The sequence below is a fragment of the Bubalus kerabau genome, chromosome 1 (genome assembly GCF_029407905.1).
Source record: "Bubalus kerabau isolate K-KA32 ecotype Philippines breed swamp buffalo chromosome 1, PCC_UOA_SB_1v2, whole genome shotgun sequence".
NCBI lineage: Eukaryota > Metazoa > Chordata > Mammalia > Artiodactyla > Bovidae > Bubalus > Bubalus kerabau.
In genome coordinates this window covers 263,346,052-263,360,794 of record NC_073624.1, presented here as the reverse complement: position 1 = coordinate 263,360,794, position 14,743 = coordinate 263,346,052, and the positions used below count along the sequence as shown (strand labels likewise).

The window sequence follows — 14,743 nt, the reverse complement described above, 5'->3', positions numbered from 1 at the left end:
AGTATCAATACTTCCATCTTTTTTTTTTAAATCAAACTTCTGGGAGCTAAAAGAAACTTATAAATTGACACATGGAAAAGTTGCCAGTTATTTTGCTTTACAATACAAAGAGTCACACTTTCGGAGAAACTTGTTGGACAAATTCCATTAGCAGTTGGAAGAATATAAGGACTGAAGAAATTGATTTATATTTTTATAAATAATGACTGCATCACTAAATGGATTTATAAATTAATTGCTGTCTTATTGGAATAAAAACCTTCTTCTGAGGACATGATTGATGTTATCTGTCTAAGTCCTTGTTCTGTACCCCCCTCCTTCTTAGTTAGTCTATCACAGCTGGAGCTTTAATTTACTGGTCATATTAACTCTGATTAATAACTAACAATAGCGTCTTCTCATTTATCAACAGTCAGCCATCACCAAATGGAACTGGAATTGGTCAAACTTGCTGCCAAATTATCTGGGACTGGATAAGATGACCTTCAGTGTACTGCTCAAAAACAGGTAATAGGACTGGGGACTTGGGGGATGTGTCTGGGGTACGAGGATATATGTCTTTTTTACATAGGGTGTATGTGAGTGTGTGTAGATACACACATATTTGAAATTATCTGAAGTGTAGTTTCCGAATGCTGTTTTTCTAGAGTAAGCATTTGCAAAAGGCAGAAACATCTTTTTCTGAGATGAAATTGGTTGATTTTAGTCTGAACTTTCAATATTTCTGATGTTGTATATGTAATAGTTCAGCATTGTAAACACCCAAAGTTATTGACTTGAATGTCATTATAATTCATTATAATACTATGCCTTTGTTTACAGCCATTTAATGAATGCATACAGAATGCCAAGCCAAATCAGCTGGTCTAATCAGAGGAAACATAAGTAAAACTGTCAAGATTGAGTTTTTTGCTTTGCAGGCGGGCGTTTTGGCACGGCCTTGCTATAGTCTCTGTTGCACATGACTTTACACACAGACACGCACACAGACGTGCACGTGCACCCCAGGACCACGCAATGAAACGATAATGCTAGTTCAGCTGAGGAGTCTATACATGTAATTTATTTTGCACAAAGGTATACATGTTTCTTTATGTTTTAGATAAATATGTTTTTCCCCACACCTTCAAGGTTTTCAGTGAAAACAGTAGTGTAAGTTTTAAGCTTGTTTTTCTCTATCAACTATCACATCTTTACATAAAATATGTATGTGTGGTTGCTTTTATTCTTCAGCTGTTATGTTTATTTATACTTCTATATGTCTTCATGATGTATAATATATTTTATCATTTTGAAATAATATAAAGCATCATTTTTCATAAAAGACAAATAGAGACAGTGACATAGTAGAATTGTCAATTCATCCTTGAGAAATCTGGGTGCATATAAGAAAATATCTTGAGAGAGAGATTCTGGTATTTCCCAGATGGAGGTTTCTTTTTTTTTTTTTAAAAAAAAGGCAGCTTTGTTGCCAAAAAAAAAACAAAACAAAAACAAACCTGTAAAGTGTGTGGTCACTGTGGTATTCCTAATATTTCACCCCTGAGTGAAGCTCACCCACCAATCATGAACAAAGTTGAGCAATCCAGAAACTTCCCCATCGAGAACAGCGTTTTCTCTCAGCAAGCTTTCCACGTGGCAGGCAAGGTGCTAAGGGCCAGGGTATAGTTCAAAGTGTTTGCTATTCATGCACGCGTCCTCACAGGCGCTCCTGTCTTGTCTCAGAGTTGCTTGGAGAGGTGGGAGGAGAGACCAGGTCTTCTGTTGAATCTATGGCTACATGTTTGCTATTATTTAGTTGCTAAGTTGTGCCTGACTCTTTTGGAGCCCTGTGGACTGTAGCCCGCCAGGCTCCTCTGTCCATGGGATTTCCCAGGCAAGAATACTGGAGTGGGTTGCCATTTCCTTCTCCAGGGGATCTTCCTGACCCAGGGATCAAATCCATGTCTCCTGCATTGGCAGGTAGATTCTTTACCACTGAGCCACCAGGGAAGCCCCACAGTATTAACTGGCTATCTGGAAACAAACTAGGAAAGATAAGTCATTTTCCCCCTGATACTTGGGAAGTTTTGAGTTTATGTAGATTTAGCCGTATTGTAGTTTATTAAGTTTTGCAGTTGTGAATTGCCTGCTGCCAATCCACTAAATGGTGCTGTAAGGGCAACACATCCTTCAAAACTTACTATATTTGCTCTATATAATATTCACTTTTCAGTGAATTTGTGTTTTACCCCACATTGCATATTATTTTTGTTTAACAAATTTAGGTATACCTCCATTAGGCTGATAGCTATTAAACTCTATTTCCCTGAGATATTATGTACAGGAATGAGTGGAGAAAAAGAAATCTCACAAGTTTAGCCAGAAGTACTAACAGGTCAAAACAGTTCTCTTGGAAAAGGGTCATGAATTTTGAACGGGAACAGCTAGATTCTGTTTCTTAGAGTCTTATAAAAATGGTATGAAAGGCATTCTATTTTAAGGTACCACATACCACAAGCTACAATGAATACAATGAATATAATTGAGCTGCCTTAGAAGAATGAAAGACATCTGAGAGTTTTTAATCTCTTTTAGCACTTTCCCATTTATTTTAAGAATGTTATTTATGAGACCTGATTAATATTGAATTCGTAAGGAAGATTGTTTTCCCATTATTTTCTCTGAGAGATTCTTGTTTGGATTTATCTGAAATGCCAATTTAAAAAACAAATAGGGCATTGAATTTTTTACAACGTGGTTATTTGAAATTACATATTTGAAAATGAGATCACAGAGTACTGAACTTCAAAAATGAGGATTATAGATACTATCCTACATCCAAAAACTGATACTTTGTACCTACACCTATGATCTTTGCTGGTAGGCAGAGCCAAAGATAAAAACCTAGAGCAACTTAGCTGAATATGCTGGTTTTTTCTCCCCCAGAGTTACTAAACAGTCAGTTACTTCTTTTTGTTTTTCTCTCTTTAATTGGTAATAAATTTATACTAACCCATCCCTGCACTGTGGTTGAGTTCATACATGGTGCTGCAAATGTTGTCTGGGGACTTAATCTTACAAAGAAATGGAACTCAAATCCACAAGCTTGAAAAAAGTCGAGGAGGAGGGAATCCTTTCTGTTTACCTCCTAAATTCCTTTGTGCCTGGCCTTCAAATTCAACATCATAAGCAGACCGTCCATGGACTTATTCTCGCAAGATTTGATTACCCCGAGTAGACGAGACCTCCCTCACCTCCAGAGCAGGATGGAGTTGGGAAAACAGGATTCCTGGCTTCTTGGGCCAGAGCTGTTGTGAGCTGACCTTAGGAAAGTGATCTCAACTATTCGACTGTGGATTTTCTCATCTTTCAGTCAGTTCAGTTCGGTCGCTCAGTCCTGTCTGACTCTGCGACCCCATGGACCACAGCACGCCAGGCCTCCCTGTCCATCACCAACTCCCGGAGTTCACTCAAACTCATGTACATCGAGTCAGTGATGCCATCCAGCCATCTCATCCTCTGTCGTCCCCTTCTCCTCCTGCCCCCAATCCCTCCCAGCATCAGGGTCTTTTCAAATGAGTCAGCTCTTCGCATCAGGTGGCCAGAGTTTCAGCTTCAACATCAGTCCTTCCAGTGAACACCCAGGACTGATCTCCTTTAGGATGGACTGGTTGGATCTCCTTGCAGTCCAAAGGACTCTCAAGAGTCTTCTCCAACACCACAGTTCACAAGCATCAATTCTTCAGCACTCGGCTTTCTTTACAGTCCAACTCTCACATCCATACATGACTACTGGAAAAATTATAGCCTTGACTAGATGGACCTTTGTTGGCAAAGTAATGTCTCTTCTTTTTAATATACTGTCTAGTTTGGTCATAACTTTCCTTCCAAGGAGTAAGTGTCTTTTAATATCATGGCTGCAGTCGCCATCTGCAGTGATTTTGGAGCCCCCAAAAATAAAGTCAGCCACTGTCTGCACAGTCAAGAGAATGTTAAAGGAAGATGTGCATTGGTTTTGAAAGTTGAAAAGACAATACATACTTAGAGAAGTAGTAGCCTTGGCACAAAGCGGTGTTGGTGTCTGGCCAGGCACCAGTGAAGGTCATTTGGGATAAGTAGGGAGTTGGAGGTGGGTGGTGGTCCAGACAGGTTATACCTGAAGTTATGTCCATGGAGGTTATGTAAACTCCAGGTATAGACCAATCATGAGGGTCAGAACAAGTGTCAGGTCAGAGGGCAGGCAGCATGCCCACAGGTCTGTGAGACACAGTGAAAACGCGAGCAAGGAGGAGGGCCTAGGACCAGGTGAGGCTCGTAGGGGCTAAAGACTCAAGGGATGAGCCCCGGAGGGATGGTTCAGGTACATGAAAGAGGAGATACGGTGGTGCCGATAATACGTGTATCTGAGACAACACTGACCTGTGTTCCACAAGCGGACTCTGCTGACTCCAGCATCAGAAAATATCTTGAAGTGGCTGGCTGCTTGAGTCCTTGTCCAGGAATGGCCTTCTGCTCACCCTCAGCCCTCATCTCAAAACAGGTCTCTCCAATTCCTGATGTTCGAAGTTCATTGCCTTTCCTGCCCTTTGGATTCTCCAAACTCTTCGCTGTTTTAGGGTCTTGGTACTTGTAATTCTCTCAGCAACTTCCATGGCTGGTGCCATCTTGTCTATCTGGGCACGTGTTACCTCCTCAGAGAGGTCTTGGCTTATCACTTGTCTAAAGTGATCCTCCAAGTCTGTGTTACTGTGGTTTCTCAGTTGAGTTATCACCATCTGAAATCATAGTTTCTGTTTATTGTCACTTAACTCTGCTCACCCCCACATCCCCCTACCCCTGCCTCTGGAGTGGAAAGTAAAATCCATGAGAATAGGGCCTTGGCTGTCTTAACTCCAACTGTGTCTTCAGGGCCTAGAATAGCCCTTGGGCACATAGCAGGCTCTGAGTAATATCTGTTGAATTAATTAACGAGCAAATGAGGAATAAGAATGCAGAGAAAAAGTCAGCCCTTGACAGATGAATACAGAGTAGGTATTCTCTAAAGGTGGTGTTTGATCAATAGGCATGTTGGAATACGAAGTGTATCCTGCAAAATCTCAAGTAAAAAGTTATCTATGTGCATATTCATTCATTTGGATGAAAAGCAGGTTAATTAAACTTTGTCTGTTTAAAATGCCTGTTTTTTTTATGTGAAGTTCAGCTCAAATTAAAAGCACAGAACATTGGTCTTTCTTTAATTAATTGATCCAATTCAAGCCATAACCTCTTTAGCAACAAAGTCTGTTCTTTACGCCACGATTCAGATTCAGAAGTCTTTTAATTTTGGGGTGGTAGGGTCTGTATCTGTTAAATGATAGTCATGTTGAAAAATGTAAGATGGAGTTAGCTGAGAAAAATATCCAACCAAACCTTTGTAAATTTGTGATTTTCAAGGCATTTAAAGAAATAGGTAGTAGCTGAGACCTCAGAAAAGAGATCCTGAATATGTATGATGATATATGTTTTTCAACTTAGAAGGTTTGCCATTGTGGAAAATAAAGCCTCCTTAGAGGTTAAGAAAATCAACATATATATCAGTTCTACACCTTTACCTTTAATGCCATATAAGACTAAGTACAGTGACTGTACATTGATCTTTTGAAATAATCAAGGTGCTTTTCACAGTTTTTTACTATTACTTTCCTGCTTTCTTTCTCACCCACTTTAAAATAAATCCAGACTGTCGAATGAGATGGTGATTGCATTTGCAGGAGAGCTCACCAAAAGGAACACTCTATATTCCTTCCTTCGTGGCGAATCTCCAGATTGCCATTTTGATATTGTTTTCTTTGCCACTGGAACAAATTTATGTCGCTTCTTTTCTCTTTACCTTATTTATTCCAAACTAATTCGCAAGAATTGTGGTGTCGAAAATAACCCGTGAAGACAGTGGAACGCTCTGCTATTTTAACCATCTAAATATACTGCATATGAGTTTGGCTTCGAGTTGAGCAAACACAATTAAATGTGATGGCAGAGACAGCAGAAGGGGTGGTGGTAGCAGATTTCTGGCTATCACTGAGAGGCCTTTCCAGGTGGACGATAACCGTACATCTGAGAGGAGAGAGAGATGAGAAAACACGTTTTAAAAGAACCACAGATCTGTGGAGTTGATTTCTTGCTTTTACTAATAATAATTGTCGACGTGCTTCTCAGCTGTGTTGGATTATCTGTACGTGCCCTGTGGTGTGTAGAGGGTAGGAAATGCTGTCTCTGGCCTTGACCAGCACACGCTGCGCTCTCCAATGCGTGTTCTCAGGCGGATCCGCCGTTAGCACACTGTTTATGGCTGCTCACAGCAGTAAATTCCTGACGCAGCAGCCGGCTGCCCGGTTATGGAGAGGTGGGTTTAAGGGAAAGAGGAAGCTGATTTTACGAATATACACCTCTGAGCCATTACATCCATTGCATGCCATGGCATTCCTATGTGGTCTTTTTTTTTCCCCAAGCTCTCATTCCCTGGAAAACCCTTTCTTTCCCACCTCCACTCAAATACCTCAAACTCTGAGTCTACCTACCATCACCATCTTCCCTAACAGGAGCAGGCTTCCCTTCCATTTTTAATTCCCGAAGCAGCATGTTTTTTGGACAGAGATTGTCTACAGTGTCTTTGCAATACCGAAATTTAACGTTCTGATCCTCGGCATTTTCAGGGCTTAGGGCTTTGGTATATGAATCAAACAAACCCTTCAATGTGCATTGTTTCCTGAGCGACTGAACTGAATTAAACTGAACTGAACTTGTATATGTATATAGTACTTTCACAGACATCTTCCCCTTTGATCCTCATTACAACTAGGTAATGAGAGATAGGTACTTGTGAGGGTCCAAAACGATGTGCCCAAGATCACAGACATGAGCTAGCATCTGGAAGGCAAAATGAAGGCTTCTGATTCTGTATCTGGTACTTTATCTACAATACTGCACTGTATTCCTGGTCAGTTTCTTCTAGCTTTATTGAGATGTTGCTGACATGTAGTACTGTGCAAGTTTAATAAGGTGTACAGGGTGTTGATTTGGTATACTTATATTGCAGAATGGCTACCATCACAGTGCTAACTAACACCTCTGTCACCTCACATAGTTACCATTTCTTTTTTGTGGTGAGAACATGTCAGATCTACTCAGCAACTTTCAAGTGTATGATAGAGTAGTATTAACTGTAATCACCACGAGGTACACTAGTCTCATAACTGCAGGTTTGTACCTGTAGGTCAAAAATGTGTTTTTTTTTTTATTACTTCTATATTCACTGTATAAGTACTGGTGACAGTGAAGACAGAAAACAGAAGACACTTGCCAATTCCATAGACATTTAATTATAACCTTATAAAGGAGGTACTATGTTACCCTTATTATCCTGATAAGGAATCTAAGGCGCACAGCTATGAGCTCCAGGCGATGGTGTTCAGATTCTGGCTCATGCTCCACGTTCTTAACCACTTGTATTAATTTTCTAGAGTTTTGCTTATGTCCATGGAATTCTCCAGGCCAGAATGAAAGTGGGTAGTCTTTCCCTTCTCCAGGGGATCTTCCTTACCCAGGGATTGAACCCAGGTCTCCCACACTGCAGGTGGATTCTTTACTAGCTGAGCCACAAGGGAAGCCCAAGAATACTGGAGTGGGTAGCCTATCTCTTCTCTAGCAGATCTTCCTGACCCAGGAATCAAACCTGGGTCTCCTGCATTGCAGGCAGATCCTTTACTAACTGAGCTATCAGGGAAGCCCTTGCTTATGTTACTCCTTCAAATGCTGAAGGGTGTCCTTGAGTGCTAGTCCACAATATTTTTAGTTCATTCGGAATTTCCACTTTGGTTATCACAATACTTATCTCCCCTCTTCAACCCTTATATCCCTCTCAGCAACTGCCCTGCCATCACCTATTTACCAGGAAAAATAAAATAACCTGAAATGAACCTCCTAGCTTTTCTTCCTAAACTTTGGTTTTGTTTATGTTATCTCCAATCCTTTGCTTCTTGTCTCTAGCCTTGGAGGAAGAAAGCCCTCTTCTCATTAAAACTTGAGAAGTAAGTTGACTGCATTTAGGTTGTAGAGGGTCTGAGGTCCGAGAAATTTGGACTTGAACCAATCCTGGACTTGAAGGAATCATCAAAGCCCGTAAGTAAAGGAATGATAGGAAACAGAAAGCTACTTTAGGACATTAATAATAAATGTGGTGGAAGGGTAGGATAATTTAAAAGGAGGAGGACCAGATTAGAGACTACTGCTAGAGATTGAGGAGATTATATATCACTGATATAAAAGACATTCCCAAGGAAGCTTGGGGGCCCAGCTCAGTCTATTCCTAATATTCGTAAAAATAGCTCTGATACTTTCTCTTTGAAGACAGTGTGGCCTAGGTATTTATAGAAAGGTGCCATGCTTATCATTTCTTCAAACTGAGTGTGTCAGTTCAAATCCTCCAAGCAGGGATTAGAGGTCCATGAGGTTTAACAGAAAAAACGCACATGGAGTATAAAGAGGAGAAAACCCAGTTGCTGATCTGATACCTGTGAAAGGAGGGAGGGCAGGGGGGAAGATTAGGTGCGAAGAGCCTCAGGTAACAGACTGGTTCTCGGAAAGCGTTGACAAGGCCAAGGAGGACTCCTTGAGCTTAAGTCGCACAGTGGAAGAGCCCCATGTCCTGCGGGAATGGGCTGGTAGTATAGATCCACTGTGCTCAGACATGATTGAGACCCACTTGGGAAAAGCATGGCCTGAGCACAAATGCCACAGGAGATGCAGAGAAGTGACCGCGAGGGCCCTCACTTCCCGTGCTGACTGCAGCAGGAGGCGAGAGTGGTGCATTTCCATGGCTTCCACAGTGGGGATGCCAAGAGTGATTCTGTTACGTGTGAAGAGGTTGTGTGTGTGTGTATTATGTAAGTGAAGAAGGATGAGATTTAAATAAAGCTCTCTATTACTTCAACGAGGTAGAAAACAGACAACCTAAATAAATACGTTAAATGCTATTGACAGAAATGCAGAATTGGCAACATTTTGATGAAAGGAAGGTATAATAATTTTCTCAAAAGCAGCCATGGGAGAATTTTTTGCTTGTCAAGTTGAACCAAAATTCACTTTGTAATGAATTTTCTCCTACCTAATTATGCATTCACATACTGGCACTTTGGGGTTCTTGCAACGGATCAAAAGCTATTAAAAACTTGCTTGAATGGAGTAAATTCTTTTTTCAATAACTATTCTTTAAATCTCTCCCCTGTCAAGTTCTGTTCAGACCCCAAAGCCTCTGTGATGTTTTCCTGCAAAAAAGTTTCAGCATAGTTTCTACCAGGAGTAGCTGTCATAGGCCCATTGATTCAGTTTGGCCATAGATGAAAAGAACATTGACTGCTTTCGGGCTTATTGGTTATCGCTGAATATCTCTGTCTATTTTGTTGCTATATCAACATGAAGAGAGGAAATTGTCTCTTTGAAGATATGTTTATTATGACATAATTATGAGAGAAATTTAGATCTCTATTAAACATAATTAGTATAAGAACAAATCTGAACAGCTAATAGAATTGTTCACTTTATATAATATTTTATATCACTATATTAACATTATTATAATATGTTTGTAACGTGTTGTATGTAAAATTAGTTAGGATACCAATAGTGCTTTCTTATACTGTAAATGAAAATCTCACCTTTAAGTATCTTAGGGGTGTAACTCTGAATTTTATTTTTCCATAATACAAGATCTGGTGAAAAAATTAAATCAAGATGTTTTTGCACCCACAATATTTGGATTAATATAAGTTTGAAATTTATTTTGTAATAAACTATAAGCAATGCACGTATGTGATTTCAAATGGTCCAGGAAGTTAAGACATAAAATTTGAAAGGTCCTCTCCCCAGCTCCTCAGTCACACAGGTTCCACTGTACTTGCAGCCATTTGAACCATTTCTGATTTTGTTTTTGATTAATAAATCTAAGTGACAGTTTACACCACTAATTTTTTTAATCTATCAGCTTAAAATTAATATGTATGGGCTCCTTGCAATAGAGGATTTAACTTATACTACCTCTTCCTCTTCCCTTCAAGCTCTGCTAATAAAGTTTTCACTTTAGTTCTTCTACTGCTCACCTTTATGTGATATAACAGAGCCTGTATTTTAAAATCAGTTTGTTTTGTTTTTTATTTTAAAAATTTTACATAAAGAATAAAGTTCGCTCTTTTTGGTGTACAATTCTGAGTTTTGACAAATGCATGAAGTTATTTAATAGCACAATCAAAATACAGAAAATCCCATTTCTCAAAAAATTCCCTTGTGCTGACCCCTTCCAATTTCAGTTCCTCCCCCATCCCAGTCCCCGGTAACCACTGATCTGCTCTGGTCTCTATAGTGAAGTGAAGTGAAGTCGCTCAGTCGTGTCCGACTCTTTGCGACCCCATGAGCTGAAGCCTACTGGGCTCCTCTGTCCATGGGATTTTCCAGGCAAGAGTACTGGAGTGGGTTGCCATTTCCTTCTCCAGGGGAACTTCCCGACCTATAGTTTGTTTTTGTTTTTGTTTTTTTTCCTTTCAAGCTTGTCAGTGTAAGAGATTTATACAGTACATCACCTTTTCAGTCTGGCTTCTCGGCATCATGCGTTTGAGATTCTTGGGCTCACTTGTTCTTCCTCTGGAATAACAGTCCATTGCCTGAAGGTCGCACTGTCTGTTGATCAGCTTACCTGTTAAAGGACCTTTGGGTTGTTTCCAGTGTTTGGTGATTTGAATAAAGCCTCTGTAACCTTTCATGTACAGGTTTTGCACGAATATAGTTTTTTTTTTTTCTCACTTGGACAATACCTAAGCATGGGAGTGCTGGATTGTATGGTATGGCTATGTTTGACTTTATAAAGAAACGATATCCTTCTGTATTTTATACTGCCTATCAGAAATCTGATGGCTAATCAGTTCTTCTCCTTCTCATATCCCTGTCGTGTCGATGCTTTCTTGCTGTTATTAAGTAACTCCTCCTTACCAGCTACCGCTGGTCATTCTGAAATGAGATTGTGTCAGTGTGTGAATCTTTGGTTTTTCATAGCACCTTCAATATTGTGATCTCCTTCAGATTCAAAGATTTTTTTTTCCTGTTATTGATTATTCTCTTGGCTCCCATCCCCAGTTACATTCTATATCCCTTTTTGGAATTCCTGTAAAGACAGGTGTTCTGACTTACTCTTCCTCAGATACTGGTAGAGGCTTCTTAGACCTTGTCTCCTCATTCTCCAACTCTCTGTATCCTTCCCACCTCTTTTTTTGGTAATTAAATCATTCAGTTCAGTGACTTTAAGGGATTACCTTAGGTCCCAAGATCAGATACCTTCAGGGGCTGCACAAATAATACCAAAATGTAAAGGCAAGGTATAATACAATAAAGGGAGGTGAGAGCATCTAGATAAAAACATCCAAATTCTTTTTCTTTTTTTATTGTGTTAGCTAAATAATGGGCTTCCCTTGTGGCTCAGCTGGTAAAGAATCCGCCTGCAATGCGGTAGACCTGGGTTCGATCCCTGGGTTGGGAATATCCCCTGGAGAAGGGAAAGGCTACCCACTCCAATAATCTGGCCTGGAGAATTCCACAGACTGTATAGTCCAAGGGGTCACAAAGGGACACGACTGAGCGACTTTCACTAGCTAAATGACATGTCATCAGAATGGAGTAGGTCCACCAATATGAACCTCTAATTCTATGGCACTAATTCATCTGTAGCTCCAGTTCTAATTGTTCAGTAAGATTCCAGATCACATACACTCGGTTTTTTCACCGTAAGGATATTTTAATGTAGTAACTCTCATACCATAAGGAAGTCCTAACATCATAATTATCTTCATCAGGTAAATTCCTCTTTAGAGTTGGGTGATTTCTATTCATAGAACTAACTTTTTTTTTCCTGTCCTCAGCTTAGAAACCTTGAATTACTTTGCAAAATTTCCATCTCCTTTCATCTGCATCCCGTTACACACCATGTGCCCCCGAGTTTTCCCTCTGAACATTTCTTAGAGTCACTGCTTTTTTCTGTTAATGCTCCTCTGCTCAAAATCCAGTGCCCTCATCTCTTGATCCTTAGATGTCCTGCCTTCACTTCTTATCCATTTATGTCTGCTGCATTAATATGTTTTTTTCTTAAACTTTTCCTTTGTTATTAAAAACAATTGAAAACAACATTAACATTTTAAAATACAGAAATAGTATGTTTATAATCTAAGTTCACCACCCAGATACAGTCCTTCATTTTTCCAAGTCCTTTTTCTATGTACACAACACACTTCCTTTTTCCAGCCACAATGAGGAAGGAATCCATCTAAAGTTATAGGTTCTAAATTCTTCACAAAACTATTTTTGTCATTCATTGATTTTTATTTTTAACAGGGCTTCCCTGGTGGCTCAGACAGTAAAGAGACTGCCTGCAATGCAGGAGATCTGGTTTCGATCCCTGGATCAGGAAGATGCCCTGGAGACAGGAATAGCTACCCACTCCAGTATTCTTGCTTGGAGAGCCTGGTGGGCTACAATTCATAGGGTTGCTAGCATTATATCAAATTAATGCAGCACAGTTTAGCCATTGCTCCGTTGCTTGAGATCCTTGCTTTGTTTCCCTTTTCCATGTTATATTGTCATGAGTGTGTAGGTTACTTCTAATGCACACAGACAGAAGGTAGAATAAAAAGATACAGGCAAACTTGTTTTACAAATTACCAGATATTCAAAGGGATAAGAAGTAGAGTGAAATAAAAAATTTTTCAACATCTTTTTTTTTTCTGCTACTCATCTACTTCAAATTTACATTGGCTTCACATTGCCTGAAACTCCTCTAAGCCCCGAAGTCAAGGCTTCCGTCATCCAGTCCTCCCACTTACCAAATGCCTCCTTTATAACAGAGCCCGCTGTGCCTTTAATCATTGCATGACATCCCGTGGTTCAAAATCTTCCTCTGCCACTTTATCTAAGCCTCTTTTTCTTGTTTGTATAAGTGAGATCTTAGCAGCACTTTTCTTACTGAGTGGGCAAACCGAAAGGTTAACCTCTAGCAAGTATTTAGTACAAACCCCGAAACATAGGAAATGTCCTATGAATATAAATTGTTCTTGTTTTTAGCTATTATTTGGTCCTCTTTGGGCAGACCAGAGTAGGCTGTAAGGGGCCAGGTTAAAATTGTAAAACACAGCCCAGACAAGCATGCGGATAATTGCGAAGTAGAGGAAGGGAGGGCCAAGGAGAAAAAGCCATGATGAGATAAGAGCCGTCCAGAGCACTGTTTATTAGTTGCTGGCTGTGTGATACATGGTCTGGATTCAAGCAAAGGATGAGCTCAGAAAGTTGATGTCTGACTGTTCATGGGCCAACGGCAGGGAAGGCGTGGCCCAAAAAGGCCAATATTTGACATTAATTCAGTGAACATTAACAACCTGCTGTGCACCAGGTCCTGTGTTCAGCTGTGGATTTTGAGTTACTCAGAAATCAGGATCTAGCCATGGGGTCTGTGTCCAAGGTATCAGCATCCATGATGAAACTGATGTGACATCTGCCCTCAGAGACAGAGACTCATCACTTCCTGACCAGGACTAAGGTTCACCTCTGGTCACTGATGGAGTGGAGGCTCCAGGCGAGGTGACCCATGTGGTTGGAGGACAAGGACGTCTGTTCAGAAGCCAAGCACATCTCATGTTAAGGACAGCTACACTTTTGCCCAGGCTTATCCCCTCTGCTTCCCTTGACCGTCATCCTCCAAGTCTGTCCTTCGAAAACCAGCTCAGGCCCGCCATCAAAGCCCTCTCCAGTTCTGTCATTCTCAGAAATCCTCCGGCATTTACAAACAGTTAAACTTGTTGATGTTCAGTATGTGATACGTTGTGATGGTTGCCAATGTTTTCAGTCAGCCGTCTCCCCGGATATTCTTGTCAACACTCGGACAGTGGACATCTCGAGCTCCCACTTGACACACGTCCAATAAAGCACGCAGTATGGAAGCGTAGGACTGTGCAGCTCATGCCTTTTGGCTTCCAGTCTGAATTTACGGTTTCAGAATGGTTTTTCCTTTTGTTTTTAGACCTTACTGAGGATCACCAGGAAAAAGAGACTTTGTTAACTCATTTATTGAACATTTTACTAAACTGTTTTCAATTAAATATATGCTCATTAGAAGTCACACAATACAAATGTTGTGTAAGTTAAAGTTAACTGATTGCTTGTTCACCCTCATTTTACATAGTGCCACACACTCGAGGTAAAAAATCTGTCCTCTTTCATTCTCATTTAAACCTTAAAATATCCTTTGATCATTAAGTCATCATTCTGAATAGAATTTTAAAAGAAAAAAAAATTACCAGGAATTTTAAAAGATGTCTAAATGCTACAATTTAGAAAAAATAATAGATTAAAATATTCCAGTTTTCTGTTAAAAAAAGTTTTCTGAGTCACAAAGACATGTGGGATTTAACAACCAACCTGGAAGCTGGTGGATCTCTTATTGTCAAATAATTGACAATTCTAGGTTAATGAATTAAAATCTATTAATAGTCAGAGTCCTAGGGTACAAAAGAATTGGTCTGGGCTGAGCAGATTTGTAAAGAAGTCAGTAAGCTGGTTAAAATCTTGTTGTTTGCCTGTCTCACTTGCCAAGAAAATTCTTTTCATCAGAATTATGTCTTTGCCAAATTTGTTCATTTGGCTCAGCCTGAGCTAGAGATGAATATCCACTTGTCCATTTCAGCTAGTCAGACCT

General features: G+C 40.0%; 1 protein-coding gene across 2 annotated transcripts in view; it reads left to right on the top strand.

The window, feature by feature from the left end:
* KIAA0825 (KIAA0825 ortholog) overlaps window positions 1-14,743 on the top strand; it is a 441,670-nt gene that overhangs the window by 240,332 nt on the left and 186,595 nt on the right. The window contains exons 20-21 of one of the 2 annotated variants that reach the window (XM_055564898.1): window positions 413-507; window positions 12,391-13,106. In XM_055564898.1, the coding sequence (XP_055420873.1) occupies window positions 413-507; window positions 12,391-12,565 (270 nt within the window). In that variant the 3' untranslated portion in view covers window positions 12,566-13,106. Of the gene's footprint in view, window positions 1-412; window positions 508-12,390; window positions 13,107-14,743 lie in introns of those variants that run through there. The other variant, XM_055564899.1, reaches the window with a different exon arrangement.